At 46.4% G+C, this 17,674-nt stretch overlaps 1 protein-coding gene across 1 annotated transcript in view; it reads left to right on the top strand.

Moving 5' to 3' along the window:
* The first annotated feature begins 10,355 nt into the window (after nucleotides 1-10,355).
* Nucleotides 10,356-17,674, top strand: part of LOC135180641 (sucrase-isomaltase, intestinal-like) — a 35,242-nt gene continuing 27,923 nt past the window's right edge. The window contains exons 1-3 of the mRNA XM_064153263.1: nucleotides 10,356-10,479; nucleotides 12,126-12,199; nucleotides 16,934-17,054. Coding sequence (XP_064009333.1) covers nucleotides 10,356-10,479; nucleotides 12,126-12,199; nucleotides 16,934-17,054 — 319 coding nt within the window. The remainder of the gene's footprint in view (nucleotides 10,480-12,125; nucleotides 12,200-16,933; nucleotides 17,055-17,674) is intronic.

Below are 17,674 nucleotides of genomic sequence, written 5' to 3'. Positions count from 1 at the left end.
AAACAATTGCTGCTTTTTTTTTTGCTGTTTTCCAGTGTGATCTGCTCTAGGTGATCCTGCTGTGGCAGGGGGGCTGGACCAGATGATCTTTCAAGGTCATAGAATCATAGAATCAGTCAGGGCTGGAAAGGACCACAAGGTTCATCCAGTTCCAACCCCCCTGCCATGCCCAAGGACACCCTACCCTAGATCAGGCTGGCCACAGCCTCATCCAGCCTGGCCTTAAACACCTCCAGGGATGGGGCCTCAACCACCTCCCTGGGCAACCCATCCCAGGCTCTCACCACTCTCATGCTCAACAGCTTCCTCTTCACATCCAGTCTGTGTCTCCCCACCTCCAGCTTTGCTTCATTCCCCCTAGTCCTGTCACTCCCTGGTAGCCTGAAAAGTCCTTCCCCAGCATTTTTGTAGGCCCCCTTCAGATACTGGAAGGCCACAATATGGTCACTTCAGAGCCTCCTCTTCTGCAGACTGAACAGCCCCAACTCTTTCAGTCTGTTCTCATAGCAGAGGTGCTGCAGCCCTCTGAGCATCCTCAAGGCCCTTCTCTGGACACGCTCCAGCATCTCCACATCCCTCTTGTAATAGGAGCTCCAGACCTGGATGCAGGTCCCTTCCAGCCCCTGACATTCTATGATTCTGATTCTATTTATTTTCATTCTTCTAATGAAGTGGAGATATTGACCTTCATTGAAAATCAGACACTTCATTATAAATTAGACACTTCACTGACAATACTCACTTCATAAAAAGTAGTCACTTCATTAAAAACTAGTTTCTGGCAAGAAAGGGAAAGAGGAAAGAGGAAAGAGGAAAGACTAAAAATACTCTTAAGCAACTTCAGAAGCTCAGAAAGTGAGAGAGTCCTTAGTTGTTGTTGCTTTTTTAAATAGCAGTAGAAAATACATCAAAGGCTGACTTGGATCTGCCTGATGTATGACTCAAGAACCTTCAGGAGCTGGCAGGTGCTTGGGCTTCCTGGTGGTCTGTGCATATGTGTGCTCACATATGGTGAGTAATCAGTAGGTAGTGGTAGAGTAGGCAGTGGTGTAAATATTTATTTTATGTTTGTGTGCATTTCGACAGCCTGAACGCAGAGTGCGGTGATTCGGGCTCTGAAATCCAGGACTCTTTTGGTTGTGGTTGATTAATCATGGAATCCTAGAATGTCCTCTCTCCAGACACCCTCAGCAAAAGTCCCTCTGCAGCCTTCCTGCAGGATCCCTTCAGGCACTGGCAGGCAGCTCTGAGGTCTCCCTGGAGCCTTCTCCTCTCCAGGCTGTACACCCCCAACTTCCTCAGCCTGTGCTCACAGCAGAGCTGCTCCAGCCCTTGCTTCATCTTTGTGGACTCCTCTGGCCTCTCTCCAGCAGCTCTGTGTTCTTCTGCTGGGGACAGCAGCACTGGAGGCAGGATTAGAGGTGAGGTCTCAGCAGGGCATATCCAAGGAGCAGAATCCCCTCTCTTGCCCTGCTGCCCAAACTCCTCTGTCTGCAGCCAGCACACAGCTGCCTGCTGGGCTGCATGAGGGCACTGCTGGCTCCTGGGGAGTTACTCATCTATCAAACCCCCAAGTCCTCCTCTTCATGGCTACTCTCAACCCAGTCTGTAAGAGCAGTTAAACACAATTCACTAGTAGTTGGATTTTTAGTTCTGGGACAGAAAAGAGGGAGTGCTTAAGTTTCATTTGATTATCTCTGGAGTTCCTTTCCAACTCCTAACATTCTGTGCTTCCACGTTTCTGTGCTAAGTGAAGTATCCATGAACAAGTACTTGTTGATTTCTAATGCTACATTCAAGATAAGACTGGGTGAGGCATTTAGTGCCATGGTCTAGATGACTGGATAGGGCTGGGTGATAGGTTGGACTGGATGATCTTGGAGGTTCCTTCCAGCCTGGCTGGCTCTGTGAGTCTATGATTCACTTATTACCACAGACTGTGATCATGTATTTGTATTAACAGCTGAAGTTTCCAACATAGGCAGTTGTAATCAGTTCACCAATCATAGAATGATAGAGCAGCTTAGGCTGCATTTGTGAGCATTCCCAGGTCTTCATCTTGCTGGGGCCAGATCTGCATTAAGCTGGGTTTGGTGTCTGAAGAAGACTCAAGGGCAGCTGCAGACCTTTTTTTCTTTCATGAGATGTTTTCTTGCTCAGTTTCACAGCTGAGGGTTTAGGGTTTTTTTCCCCTAAACACAGAAATCTTCTGTGTCCTCTTCAGCAGCCTGTTAACACGTTGCAAAGCTGAAGAGCACTGTGCCTTCACACTCAGGTTTGGAAGCTGCAACAAAGATGTCCCAGGGAGCTCTGGTAAGGCTTCTGTCTAGAAGTTTCTATTAAAAAGCTTTTCAAAGCTCTGTTCTGAACACTGGTTCTTGAAACTTAAGAGAGGAATGAGCTGCCTGTAGTGGGAAGCATTTACTTTGTTATAGCCATTAATGAACTTTCTGAAGGTGTTTTCTTTGCTGTTCATCTCTTTACTGAGCTCGCAGGATCTGATAGAGTCCCAGAGCATGGTGGTGCAGCAGACAAAGCTGTTCTGTGGACCACAGGGTTGGAAGGGACCACAAGGATCATCCAATTCCAACCCTCCTGCTGTGGGCAGGGACACCTCACACTAGATCAGGCTATCCAGAGCCTCATCCAGCCTGGCCTTAAACACCTCCAAGGATGGAGCTTCCACTACCTCCCTGAACAACCTGTTCCAGGCTCTCACCACTCTCATGGTGAAGAACTTCTTCACATCCAGTCTGAATCTACCCATTTCTAGCTTGGTTCCATTTCCCCCAGTCCTATCACTACCTGATAGCCTAAAAAGTCCCTCCCCAGCTTTCTTGTAGCCCCATTCAGATACTGAAATTCCACAATAAGGTCACCTTGGAGCTTCTCCTCTCCAGGCTGAACAGCCCCAACTCCCTCAGTCTGTCCTCACAGGGCAGGTGCTCCAGCCCTCTGATCATCCTCATGACCCTTCTGTGGACACCTTCAAGCACATCCACATTGCTCATTCCAGATGTTCTCTGCAGTCCTGAGGAGTGATCATGGTGTGAGCCGAACCTTCTCCCGACTGAATGCCACCAAACTCATCACACCTCACATTACTCACTGCTGTTAGTTGTTAGTGAGGATTTTATGCAGGCTTCCACCTACAGGTGTGATTAGGTACAGCCTAAAGAAAACAAAGGGGACAAGGGATCAAGACAAAGCTTTCTTTGCCGTTGTTTAGCAGTGCCAGGGTAGTTCAGTAATTCAATGTTGATCAAGCCAGAGAGAACATGCAATGACTTCTGCTGAAAGGCTGAGACCCTTCTCCAGTTAAGGACTCCTGGTCTCCAGGCTCTGCTTCAGCTCTGTGTGCTTTAGTCACTGTTTATGTAAACCAGAGGAAGAGCCCTGAAAGCACTCAGTCTTCTCCCAGAGAGATGTAGGAAGGGGAAAAGTGCAGCTGTGTTTCCTGTGAGCTCTCTCAGTGGGCTGGGATGGTTCTAATGGAGTTTCTAAACCAGTCTGAAGAGGAAGCTGTGCTTCTATTTTTGAAAGGTTGGAGGACTTTTTTGTAGCTGAAGACTAGAACAAAATGTCTGTGATTTCAGCGTGAAAGAGGAAGGTTTTGGGGGCAGGAAGAACATCCGTGTGATCTGCTTGTTTTATCAGGGGCTTCCCAGGAGCCCTCTAAGAGCTGTGCTCAATTTTGGACCAGTTGTCTATCTTATTAGTTTGCCAGCATGCCCCAAAGTTGTTGAGAGTAAATTCATCACCAACACAAATCGGCTTGGGCAGTGGAGTTACAACAGGAACAGCTTTGGTCTCCTGCCAGCAGCCTGCTCACTTGAATCAAGCAGAAGCTGAGACTCTTACCAAAATACGGATTTGACCCGACTGTTTAACCTCTGCCCAAGGAGGATATTTGTGTTGCCTCAGGAAAACCAAATTATTACTCAGTGCGTGCAGGATCTGCAATGTCAGTCACAGAACCACAGGATGATAGCGGTTGGAAGGGACCTCGTGAGATCATCTAGGCCAAGCCCTGTGGCCAGTGAAGGTTCACCAAGAGCAGGTTGTGCTAGATGGTGTCTGAGTAGAACCATAGAATGGTTTGGGTTGGAAGGGACCTCAAAGCTCAGCCAGTTCCAACCGCCCACCATAGGCAGGGACACCTCCCACTAGAACAAGGCCTCATCCAACTTGGCCTTGAACACCTCCAGGGAGGGAGCAGCCACAATCTTCCTGGGCAACCTGTGCCAGTGTCTCACCACCCTCGCTGGAAAGAACTTCTTCCTAACATCCAGTTTAAATCTCCCCTCTGCCAGTCTAAACCCATTACTCCTCGTCCTGCCATTACAAGACCTGGTCCATAGTCCCTCCCCAGCCCTCTTGTAGCCCCCTTCAGATACTGGAAGGCCACTCCAAGGTCTCCTCGACCACTCCTCTGGACTGGCTCCAGCAGTTCCATGTCCTTCTTGTGTTGGGGGCTCCAGAACTGCACAGAGTACTCCAGGTGGGTCTGAGAAGAGCAGAGCAAAGGAGCAGAATCCCCTCCCTTGCCCTGCTGGCCACACTGCTCTTGTTGCAGCCCAGCACACAGTTGCTGTCTGGGCTGCACTCACACTGCCAACTCATGTTGAGCTTTTCATCAACCCAGACCCTCAGGTCATTTTCCTCAGAGCTGCTTTCAGCCATTCCCCATCCAGCCTGGAGTTGTGCTTGGGATTGTGCTGACCCAGGTTTCAAAACCCAGGTAGGTTTTGAATCACTCCAGAGAGGAGGACTCTACAACCTCTCTGGACAGCCTGCTCCAGGGCTGTGCCACCCTCAAAGTAAGAATGTTCCTCCTCCTGTTTAGATGGAACTTCTTATATTGAAGTTTATGCCTGTTGTCTCTTGTCTTGTCAGTGGGCAGCAATGAAGAAATGTCTGATCTCATCCTCCTAACATCCACCCTTTAAGTATTGCTCAGCATTGATAAGACTAACCCCCCAAATAACCTGATGATGATTATGTTCCTGACTGAGCTGGTGCTCTGCTAGCAGTTTCTTACAGGAACTAAGGGCTCCAAAGTGTAACTTTAAATAAATACTATTTTAGCAAAGCAGGGAAAAAAAACCAAATCTCATGAAACTGGGGGAAAAAAATCATGAGCTGTTTATTTTTCCTGCCATGGTCCCTTAGCTGAAAGCTGAATGAATACAGCCAGGGAGCTAGCTGATTTTTCAAGTTTTATGTGGTTTGGTTAGAACTGGAGCTGTTCAAAATGAGGACATCAATGTTTCTTTTTAAGTGGCTCTGTTTTTAACAGCACAACCTTTCCTGCCTTGCTTTCCTATGCCATTCTTTACAGTCTAGCCTCTGTTCCTGGGCTTGCCACCTGTCAGAATTGAACCAGCTCTTAATTCCTGCAGACAAAAGCAGGATGCAGCAGAGCCCACGCTGTTCCAGCTCTTGAGTTAATAGAGTTCTTGGATGTCTTTATGGTCTCTCCCTGTTCCCCGCTGAAGAGCCTTCCCCATTTCTCCTCCTATGAGTTCAATATCAGCTCTTGAGCTGAGAGCCCTGTTGTTGATATCCTTTGTAGACTAATGACAATGCACTCAGCTGGGAAAGCTGCTGCTTAACCCTCCGGGAGACCTTTCTGTGCCCTGCTTTTAGGCTCTGAAGCGGCACAGAGAATGTTGACTGGGTGATTGATGATTTACGTTTATGGCACTGTGGATGCAGGCAAACACGTGAGGAAATGCTTGTATTGATGGCAGGGTGATTGCAGACCTGCTTCACTCAAACACATAGCCATATGCTTTGCTGGCCTGGGCACTTTTCTGGAACAGCTAAATGAAAATGTAAAGCCTAGAGAGCAAACACCCATCAAATAAACCCCCAGGTCACCCAGACCGTGGATATCTCCACAATCCATGTGGAACATTACTTCCCAATAGGCACTGGCAGACCAGTCTACCTAGGGATGTGGAGAGGCAGGTTAGCATCGAGTTTCTGGAGGTTTCTTGCACACAGGTAGAGGTGAGTGAGGGTGCAGTGAAGTTAAGGGGTGAGGTAGCTACATACCAGGCTGTGTGTCAGCCCCAGAGGTGCTGAGTGGTGGCATTGATTCATGTAGAAGTGGCTGGTTCCAGGAGTGCACCAGTTCTCTGTCTGAGTGATTGATTCTCCTTCTTCTAAGTGCTGACCGAGGTAAAAGAAGCAACTCCCTTTGTGCTCAGAGAATCACAGAATCAACCAGGTTACAAAAGACCTTCAAGATCACCGAGTCCAATGAGCACCTTCTCATTAATTGAACCATGCCACTAAATGCCTCCTCCAGCCTCCTTTTAAACATCTCCAGGGATGGTGACTCCACCACCTCCCCAGGCAGCCCATTCCAGTGCCAATAACTCTTGCTGGGAAGAACTTCTTCCTAGCATCCAACCTGAATCTGCCCTGGCACAGCTTGAGGCTGTGTCCTCTTGTTCTGTCACTGCTTGCTTGGGAGAAGACACAATCTCCTTCCTGCACTTCACAGTCTGAGGTGAGGAAACCATGCAAATTTGTGAGTGGCTCAAAAAGTATAGGTGGAATTTTTCAGCCCTTTCTATAGCTTATAAATACTTGAATGACATGAATTGAATGCTTCCTTTTGGGAAAAAAGAAGGAAATATACAGATTGTATCTGTCTGTCATGAGATAAACCCCTACATATGTACAAAGGTTTCTTATTAAGGTTACAATTGAAGCCACTTCCCTAGAAACTCTTCTCCATGTTAATCTTCCATCCTTTTCTTCTGCTTTTGACTTAGATTGCTAATATCCTGTGAACTCTGTTTAAATTGATGCTAAAATTAATACTTTTTAATTCATTCCTAAAAACTTCTAATGACCATAAATTCAATTATCTCCTGCAACTATTTTAATAGCTCTTTCCCTTAGCTGAGCACATTTAATGACTTCTCATGGTGCTTACACCAGAAGTGATAGACAAAGAATGTGAAGGTTCAGTGAAGGTTCAGTGAAGGTTCAGTTGACAAAGACATGGAATAAAAACTGTTTAGTTAAGCACCATGAGTAAGTTGATTGACATTTTATGGCTGCTTTTCTCTCATTTGCAGAGTCTGATACATCATATTGAAGCAAAATACTGTTAATTAATCAGCCATTCCTTGGCTACAATATGCACAGCAACTGTGTTTAGTCCAAAGAGTTGCTGCAATCTGCCCTGCAATCATGTCCTTGCCATTGGCAGAGAGCTTAGCAAACAGAGCAATGAGCTGATAACAGCCAAGGATAAAGCACTGAGGTTGGCGTTGAGCTTTACAACCAGGAGCAGCAGATGAAGGAAGCAGAGAGGCTCCAAGGTATGTCATCCTTTCTATTGCATCCTTGGTTCTGGACACCTTTACCTTACTGCTGAGAACATGTCACACAACAGAATTTGTCTTTGTGAATGATAAAGCCTTCTTTCCAAAGCTTCAGGCTTGGGGGAGGCTGTGAGAAAGCAAGAACTGAAATGCACTGTTATAGCTGATGGTGGAGGGAGAGGGTGGGGAGAGCTTGGTTCCTAGCTATATGTTTAGGCAATGTTAAAGAGACATCAGGAGAGGAACTGCTGGAGCAGGTCCAAAGAAGGCCACAAAGATGATTAGGAGGCTGGAGAATCTCCCCTATGAGTACAGGCTAGGAGAGTTGGGGTTGTTCATCCCGAAGAAGAGAAAGCTCCAGAGAGACCTTAGAGCAGCATTCCAGTACCTGCAGGGGCTTCAAGAGAGCTGGAACGGGAGTTTTGACAAGAGCTAGGAGTGACAGGATTAGAGGGAATGAATTGAAGCTTGAGAAGGGCAGATTTAGACTGGAGATGAGGAAGAAATTCTTGACAATGAGGCTGGTGAGACACTGGAACAAGTTGTTCAGAGAGGTTGTAAATTCCCCCTTCCTGGAGATGTTCAAGTCCAGGTTAGTGAGGTCTCAAGCAACCTGATCTGGTGGAAGCTCTCCCTGCCTATGGTGGTGGGGGTGGAACTAGATGGTCTTTAAGGTCCCTTCCAATGTCAACCATCCTTTGAATCATTGCCTCATTACAAAGAACAAGCCCTGAGATGCTTTTCCATACACAGAGTGTTTGCAGACTTTAAGTTCAGTGTTCCCTGGAGGAGTAGAAGTCAGTGTCATGTTAAAAGTGACTGCAGGTGTTGCTATGGATGGAGAAGCTAGAGCTAGGACTAAGGTATTTACAAAAGGCTCTTTCTTAATCCTATGCAAAGCACTTAGCCAAGCACCACCTTTGCCCTTCTGGGGACCCTTAATGGGCCACTACTGCTTTCACTCTTCATTCATTCCTATGGCTGTGGGACTTGCATGAACTGAGATGCAGGTAAGGTGATGGGTTGTACTTGGAAGAAATGGGAGGCAAAAATATGAAATAGCTTTAAGATATTATTACACACACACAAAAGCTGCTCCTAAAGTATTTTTCATTCCTCTGGATCATCACCAAAACCTGTGGAAGTCTTTGCTATGCCAGGAGAATGCACATGTGCTCCTACAATTTCTTGCTTTAACTAAAAAGAGCAAATTTCTCTGTAAGGTTCAATGTCCTTAAAGGGAGCCAACATGTAGTAGCTGCTGCCAGTGCCTATTGGTCTGGGTGCTGGAGATTAGTTTGAATTAGCTTTATTGCTGGTGTGCAGTTCAGTGTTAGTAGCACCGTGTTGTCCTCTTCACGTGGCTGAGCAGCTGGCTCTGCAGCCAGCACCGCCCCTGGGCACAGCCTGCCTTGCTCCACTCTGGCTCCCAAAAAAGCAAGGCTGGGAAAAAGCAACTTTTACACAGCATTTTAAGGTGCTGCCGCCATTGACATAAACTCCCTCACTGTGGCTGTGATTTCAAGAGCTATCAGCATACTGGGGGCTGTTACACATGATGGATTCTGGCTGGAGCATCTCTGCTGTGAGGACAGACTGAGGAACCTGGGGTTGTTCTGTTCTGCCTGGAGAAGAGAAGACTCCAAGAAGACCTTAGAGCTGCCTTCAAAGATCCTCCAGGAAGGCTGCAGAGGGGCTTTTCCTGAGAGTGTCTAGAGACAGAGCAAGGGGGAATAGTTTGAAACTGAGGAAGAGCAGGGTTAGACTGGAGATGAGGAAGTGACAATTTACATGGTATTGTAATGACAGCATGAGGAGTAATAAGCTTAAATTGGCAGAGGGGAGATTTAAACTGGATGTTAGGAAGAAATTCTTTCCAGTGAGGGTGGTGAAACACTGGCACAGGTTGCCCAGGGAGGTTGTGGCTGCTCCCTCCCTGGAGGTGTTCAAGGTCAGGTTGGATGAGGCCTTGAGTGACCTGTTCTAGTGGGAGGTGTCCCTGCCTATGGCGGGAGGTCGGAACTAAATGATCTTTGGCATCCCTTCCAACTTAATCATTCTATGATTCTATAAGAAGTTCTTCAGTAGGAGGGTGGTGAGACTCTGGAACAGGCTGCCCAGGGAGGCTGTGGCTGCCTCCTGCCTGGGGTTGTTCAAGGCTGGATTGGATGAGACCTTGAGAAACTGAGTCTAGCTGAGTGATGTCCTTGCCCATGACAGGGAGTTGGAGTAGATGATCTCTGAGGTCCCTTCCAACCTGAGCCATTCTGTGATTTACAAGTCAGTAATTTGCACTGCCACCTCTGTCTTGCCTTTGAACATGACAGGACCATGTTATCAGAGCTCTTTAGATGCTTTTGTCAAGGATGTTTTTTAACAACATCTTCCTTTATATTGGTTAAGTAGACAGAAGTTTGCCATGGTGCTGAGATCTATACCAGATGTTAGCATCTGCTTGCTCATGGGAGCCACACCTGCAATGGGAGGTTGGGACAGATGATCCTTGAAGTCACTTCCATCCTAGTATTCTATGATTGTATGACTCTGTCAGAAAACAGGATATAGTTTGTGTTTATTCTAAAGGAGGAAAGAAGACTTTAAAAGCAAGAAAAAGAAGGCAAATAAAGGCTTTTTGGTGGGTTTTGTTTTGTTTGTTTTTTCTTTTGTCTTTCAGGAACTTCAATACCATGAAGAAATCCATAGTTAATCTCAGGAGAAAATTCTTCTTTATGTGTACAGTGGTTTGCAGGGAGCAAAATGTGTTTCTCAGCAATTGCTCACTAGTGTAGTACTGCAACAATGTGCACTGTGTGAGTTTTCCTAAGTGGGAAACCTCTGGCACACAGCCATTAAGGAGTGCATTACTTAATCCCTGCCATTAGGTACATGGCTTGAAACCTTAATAATGTATAGATTTTGGTAACCGATGAAATTGGTAATATAACTGGTGGAGTTTTCAAAGCTGTTATTTATGTCTTCCTTTTACCAATGGTGTTTCTTCTGGTCTAGATGGCCAAAAGAAAGTTCAGTGGGCTGGAAGTCACCCTGATCATCTTCGTCTGCCTGGTGACGATCATAGCCTGTGTCTTCATTGGGCTTTTTGCATCAGGACAATCTGGAATCAAAACTAAAGGTAAGCACTTACCATTGCTGCTGTGGGACTAGAATGAAAACCCTGAGTGGGAATGGCCCAGCTCTGCTTGCTTGAGAGTAGTTTGAGTGCCACAGAGCTTGAGGAGCTAACCATTGGCATCACCTCTGTCACTGTTTGAGTCAGACTATTCAGGAACGTGGATGTTCAGGTGAGAAGTGCTCTAAAAAAGCAAACACAGCACTCTAAAGCCCTGACCTCATTGTCATTGTTCTTATCACTACCCAGAGTCATGCCAAAGCCTTCCTACAGATAATATGAGTACAGTTGCCAATGATGAACATAGCAAACAGCATGACTCAGAATTTATTGTTATGGGGAAAAAAGCCCTTTTATGCCTTGCTCCCAAGACTGGACTTTTTTATAGACATAGAACTGGCAAGATGTCAAAAAAATTGAGTATAAAGAGTACAAGACTGAAAAAAAACCAACAAACAAACAAGGGGAAATTATCAGAGAGACTATGTGGGAGCAGCCCAGTGGTGTGAACCGTGCATCATAACCACAACAACCTGTAGTGCTTCCTGCTCACGTGTTGGTATGTTACAAACCACTTGCCTTGTTGTGTGGAGCACCCTGCTTTACACACAGCTCTGCTGTGTTTGAGTAATTCCCCTCACACAGGAGCATTGAACCAACAAGCTGGGAGCTTGAAAGTGGCAGTAAAACAAAAATAGTCACCAAGGCACAGCAAACATTTTGGTGTTTTACTAAAGCTGCCCACGCAGGAAATATTTGCATCTTTTCTGCCTGCTTCTGCCTCAAGATGATCAGGAGCCTGCCTGAGCAAAAAGGAAGAGTGCCTGCAGTGCAGGTGATGCAAACAGGCTCTCTGTGTCTCCCAGCTTGCAACAGGGTTGCTCCATGTCAAAGCTCTCATTCTAAACATACATGATTCCAGAAACTGAAAGCCATCACCAGGCACCCTTTTGTCAGCTAAAGCTGCCAAGAGAATCATAGAGTCATAGAATCAACCAGGTTGGAAGAGACCTCCAAGATCATCCAGTCCAACCTATCACCCAGACCTGTCCAGTCAACTAGACCATGGCACTAAGTGCCTCATCCAGTCTTTTCTTGAAGACCTCCAGGGACAGTAGGCTTAAATAGGTTGCCTTACATTTTGTCTGACAAACCTCAGATCTAATGGAGCATCTCTTGATGGAGCTTTAAGGTGCTCTTCCCTGTTTTTTTAATTCCAGCAACTGTAAGAGAACAAAGTTTCAGGAGAAGGAGATCCTGTGGGAGCAGCAACACCGTATCACAGAAGGGAAATGAATGTCCTTCCAATTTGCATTTGAGATGCCTTTTCACAAGAGGCATTGCATAGTGAGCCACAGGGTCTGCTGGAAACCAGATCAATACCTTCAGGAAGAAAACTAGCAGTGTCCTCCATCTGTTCATAACCTTTAAAGTGAACTTGGTCCTACCTTTATCTAAAATAGCTGTCTGCAGTTTTCCAAAGGTAAAATCATCTTAGAGTTCACATTCGTCTGAACCTATCTTTATGGTTGGAGATTCATGACGATGAGAACCAGGCAGCAGAAGCAGTTACTGAGGTAATAGGTAGCCAAGTTGTTCCTACCTTCTGGAAGCCCTGCTCATAACCTGTTCATTTCCTTCCCTAACAGAGTTTACAGCACAGTGCCCCAGTGTTTTAGTGGCAGAGAGGATCGACTGCATCCCGGATCAAATCGCTACTAAGGTCTGGTAACAGTCTGAATTAACTAGAAAGGGTTTGAGCTGCGAGAGCCTCATGCTGCCTCATGGCAGATTAACTGCTTGCTGCTGGCTCTCCTGTCCTTAGCCTCTCTTCATCTCTGATCACCTGAACACTTTGCAGGAAAGCAAACCCACATGTAACCCATTTCAACCCACTGACACAGGGAGCTGGGGTTGCTCAGCCTAGGGAAGAGAAGACTCTAGGGGGACCTCAGAGCTGCCTTCCCATAGCTGAAGGGATCCTGCAGAGAGGCTGCAGAAGGACTTTTGCTGAGGCTGTCTAGAGACAGGTCAAGGGAGAATGCTGAGGCAGAGCAGGGTTAGAGTGAAACTGAGGAAGAAGTTCTTCAGTAAGAGGGTGTTGAGACTCTGGAACAGGCTGCCCAGGCAGTTTGTGGATGCCTCCCTCTTGGGAGTCATGGTGAAGCCTCTAGTTGAGAGGTGTCCCTGCCCATGGCAGGGAGGTTAGAGTAGAAGATGCCTGTTGTCCCTTCCAACCTGAGCCATTCTAGGATTCCAGCCACTCTAGCACTTTGTTGTCAAAGCTTAAAGTTCACTGCCAAAGTACTCCCCAGCAGGCTGATTCTGGGATAGGTGGAAACATTAGTCAGACATCAGCAGCTAAAAAAAGTCATTCTTAACATTTGCCAACTTTGCCTGAGCAGTTTCTTTTTGTCTAATGGTCAAGTAGTAGCACTTAAGTCAGGTCAGACATAGCAGGTGAAGATGCACTTCACCCAGGGGCACAAGACTTTTGTAAGAGACATAGACAAAGTTTCCTTTCAGAACCAGTTTTGGATCTCAGAGTCTTCCTTTGTTGGTTGTGAGATCTCTTATCTGGGAGAACACAGAGTTTAGAAATTACTTTTCAGCTTAAGAAGCTGTGAGTTAAGATTCACAGGGAAAAGGATCACAGAATCACAGAAGTTTAGGGGTTGGAAGTGACCTCCAAAGATCATCCAGATCAAGGTCACCCAGGGCAGGGCACACAGGAACAATCCAGGTGGCTTTGGAATGTCTCCAGAGAAGGAGACTCCACAGCATCTCTGAGCAGCCTGCTCCAGGGCTCTGCCACCCTCACCATACAGAAGTGTCTCCTCATGTTGAGGAGGAACCTCCTGGGTTCCAGCTTGTACCTGCTGTTCCTTGTCCTATCAGTGGGCACCACCATATGGAGCTTGGCACCTTCATCCTGGCACCCACCTCTCAGATATTTATAGACATTGATCAGGTCCTCTCTCAGCCTTCTCTCCTCCAGACTGAACAGCCTCAGAGCTCTCAGCCTTTCCTTGTAACAGGTATGATCAAGTCCCCTCATAGCATTTTGTTGGACTCTCTCCAGCAGATCCCTGTAAATCATCTGAATTTTTCAATGCTCCCCCATTCACAACCTTGTGTTGGCCTTGAAAGGCTGCTGGTGGCTTTTATTATCATTGTTAGTTGTCATCTTTCCAATGGATGCTCTCAGTTTCCATGGCAAAGTGGGAGATGCCTGGCATCTTTCTTTGGTTTAGGGGAGCAGATTAGAAGGAAAAAAAAATAATATATTATGATGTGTGATGTTTATGTCATTCACAGAGGTACCAAAAATTATTAACCATCTGCCTCAGTCTCTGAGGAAATTCCCAGTCCAATTCCAGAACTGACAGTTGGTAAACCTTCTGTCCTGCCATGGGTTTGGTACTGATATACAGTTCAATAAAGTGCTGCTGGTGAGCAGATCAGGAGATGCTCATGTCAGAAACTGCTCCTCTGCTTTTTCTGTTCCTCCACCCCTCCAGGGGCAAGCACACCATGGTAGGAGCAGGCGTGCATAACACTTGACTTGCTGCCTTTGAGCCACTCACCCCACATTACTGCTGCACTCCTCACACAGTGAGGGAAACAGTTTTGCTCTGGTTGCAGCTGTAAGCCCTGTTGTAAATCTGTCTTTGAGTTTTACCATCACTGATCACAGAATGAATGAAAAATAATCAGATTATTTGGATTAAAGTAGGGCCAGATGCAAGTTGGAATATGGGGGCACCTGCTCTGGAATTAGAGAAGAAATAAATGATTCTTGGATATGTTCTGCCATCAGTGAAGACTAGAGATAAATGCCACCTTTACCCTTTGCCCTGGTGACAGCTGCTAGGTGCACACCTGACACCAGCCAGAGCCCCACTCCAGCATGTTCATTCATTCCTGTTATGGATTTTCTCCTGGGAGCATTTTGGTTATCCTTCCTTAGGCTGTTCCATCAGAGCTGTCAAACTACAGGTAGCTGCTTACAACAATAGAACTATTCTGTAGTGGTTTCCATGAGTGCTCTCCAGAACAGCCAGCAGCTGGGAAAATAATGATTTGCCTAAGCTTATACAGCAGGTTAGTATCTGTCTGGATTTCTGCATGCACTGAAGATGTCCTGGATGAAGCCAGAGAATGAGTAGGATTGCAGAGGATGGAAGTCTGGAAAGCAGATAGATAGTTATTAAGGGCTCACAGGGGTGACAGAGACAGACGTGCTGGAAGGAGGCAGACCTTTATTAACTAGTCCCTGCTGTGGACACTGCCAAACGGTCTGATTAGACAAGAGGAAGGCATCAGTGAGAAATGAAGCACGGCAAGCAGAGCTAGAGTAGTCCTCTGCTGGAGTGACACCTCCAAAGGCTCAAGGGAAGGCTGTGGCTTTGGTTTGGTTCATGTCTGAAGGGTTTTTTTCCAAACTATCCTGCTGGCAGAGTTTTCTTTGAACATTTTAGTTCAGCAGCACACAGACAAATCTCTTCTTTTTATCCTGGGTGCCCAGATCCCTCAGGAGTCAGTGCTGGGATTAGTGCTGTTCAACATCTTTGTCAATTATATGGACAGACAAAATCAGGCACTGTCTCACTCTTCCAACCAGATTTTTTTCTTGGAACCTGACTGAGTGACCACAGACTTGTGTGGATGTGGCAGAGAGACAAACATTTGTCTGTGTGGTGAAGCTAGCTTTTACTTGGGATGGCTCTGCAGAGGTTTCTGTGCTCTGTGCAATCACTGCCAAATAAAGGCACTAACACTTCCCAAGCCAGTGGCTCTGTGAGCTCCCTCTGTGCTTTTCTTCAGCACTTCCATGATTTCTGGGCTGGATCTGGCTTTTATCTTTGCGCTCTTCAAAGGATTGGAAAAGCATTTGCTGTGCAATGACCAAATTGGGCTCTATAACCCCCCAAAAGTATCACAGTATTATGAAGGTTGGAAAAGACCTCACAGATCATCTAGTCCAACCCTTTACCACAGAGCTCAAGGCTAGACCATGGCACCAAGTGCCACTAAGGACAGCAGCAAGAGAGATTTGGGACCATGTCCACCTGTTTCAAGCTACAGAACATTGAAAATGAGCATAGCACAAACCAAAACCATCTGAACACAATCAGATAGAGGCAGAAACCATTTCTGCCAATGCGTAGGTGGAGAGAAAGATCTTGAAGATCTGCACATTGGATTTGGACACCTGAGATCACTTCTGGGGTACCTTTGCCCTCAGTGAAGTTTGCATTACTGCTGCCCTTTGACCCAAGTAATGAGCTGGGGATTTAAGGTGAGAAACATGTGTGGAGATGTGCTGGTGTAGTACCCAAAGCTGATCTGCAGAGATAAAACTCAGGCAGGCAGCACGTGAGGAAGTTAATTTCTAACAGCTAAGCAAGGTGAGGTAAGGGTTGGTGCCACTACCCTGAGATATGCTTTAAAAAATAGGGTTAAGAAATTGATTCATTCCAACTCAAGGCTCTGCAGAAGCAACCTGAACATGTTTGCTACAGAAAAATGGCATTAAAATGTAGATTGTGCTGACAATAATCAATTATGCATGCATGGATCTTTAACCAGATGCTTTCCAGCTGTTAAGCCAACCATAACTTTTTGTCCCTCCCCAGCATGTGACTTTTGGTCAGACTATGCCACATCTGTCACAGCTCCATTGTTTAAATGATTCTTTTCAAACATGTGTTTTGCCTGTGGATCTTGTGTGTTTAAGACAGATTTACTGACTAATAAGCACATTTCTACTCTGAATGCACAAAATAGCTTTTCTACTTCAGTCTGGAGCAGAGAAGGCTTCGAGGAGATACTGGAGTGGCCTTCCAGTATCTGAAGGAGACCTGCAGGAAGGCTGGGGAGGGACTATTTACAAGGTTTTCAATCACACTCTGTCATTCTGTGATCCACAACCTCCCTGGAGGTGTTCAGGACCAGGTTGGATGAGGTCTTGAGCGACCTGTTCTAGTGAGAGGTGTCCCTGCCTATGGTAAAGAGTTGGAACTGGGTGAGCTTTGAGGTCCCTTCCAACCCAAACCATTCTCTATTTCTACTTCACATACACGAGGAGGAAAAACTTTACTTCGTGGGTGGCAGAACACTGGAGAAGACTATCCAGAGAGGTGGTGCAAGCTCCATCTCTGGAGTCATTCTAAACCCACCTGGATGCTGTCCTGTGCAACCTGCTCTAGGCAACCCTGTTCTAGCAGGAGGGTTGGACTGGATGATCTCCAGAAGTCCCTTCCACCCTCCAGCAGTCTATGATTCTGTGGGTCTGTATCCCATGCCACTGAATTCCCTCTCCAGCAGTGGGTCTGGCTGCAAAGGCTGTTAAGGTTTCTGATGTCTGGGGTCTCTCCATGTGCATTTGCACTGCTGTGGCACAGAGGATTTTTGTGACACCAGCTCATTTGTGCTGCTCATGTCATTGAATCAGAATCTCTGCACTCTGCGTGGCTGCTGCTGGAGTCCCCAGAGTGATCCCAGCGTACCCTGGTGTTACTTCCCCTCCAACTACGGCTACAAAGTGGATGGGTCGACCAGATCTACTGAGGCAGGTAAGCTGCAGGCTGAGCTCCACGACTGCTGTGGGAGTGTGCTGGCTTGAGGCTAATTGGAGTATTTTAATGAGAGAAATTATATCATTGGGTGTGAAAAGAAAATAACAATGATTGGTTTGCTGAGGGATAAAAAGCCAAAACATAAACAGTGCTCTCTCACTTTGTCCTGGGACCTTGCCCTGTTCCTTCCTCTGCCTGGTCTGTATTGTTAGATTTAATCACTTCCATTTTAACCCCAATCTGCTTTGATATCTCACCTCTAATTTTGGCAATGAACACATAAGCTTTGCTTTGTTTGTTTGTCTGTCTGAGACAGAGGGAGTAGGGAACAGAGAGGGGGTAACTTTGAGCCCTTCTGGGAAGTTTTCTTTGTCCTGGAGGGAGTTTGGGTTTCTCTATTATTTCTAACTTGTATATAATTGTAAATACTTGAATATATTGTGTATATACAGGCTGAGGGAGCTGGGGGTGTGCAGCCTGCAGAAGAGGAGGCTCAGAGGTGACCTCATTGCTGTCTACAACTACCTGAAGGGAGGCTGTAGCCAGGTGGAGGTTGGTTTCTTCTCCCAGGCAACCAGCAACAGAACAAGGGGACACAGTCTCAAGTTGTGCCAGGG

Source organism: Pogoniulus pusillus, chromosome 13, assembly GCF_015220805.1.
Source record: "Pogoniulus pusillus isolate bPogPus1 chromosome 13, bPogPus1.pri, whole genome shotgun sequence".
Classification (NCBI taxonomy): Eukaryota; Metazoa; Chordata; class Aves; order Piciformes; family Lybiidae; genus Pogoniulus; species Pogoniulus pusillus.
The sequence above is the reverse complement of the archived record's forward strand: the minus strand, read 5'-3'. Positions and strand labels throughout refer to the sequence as shown.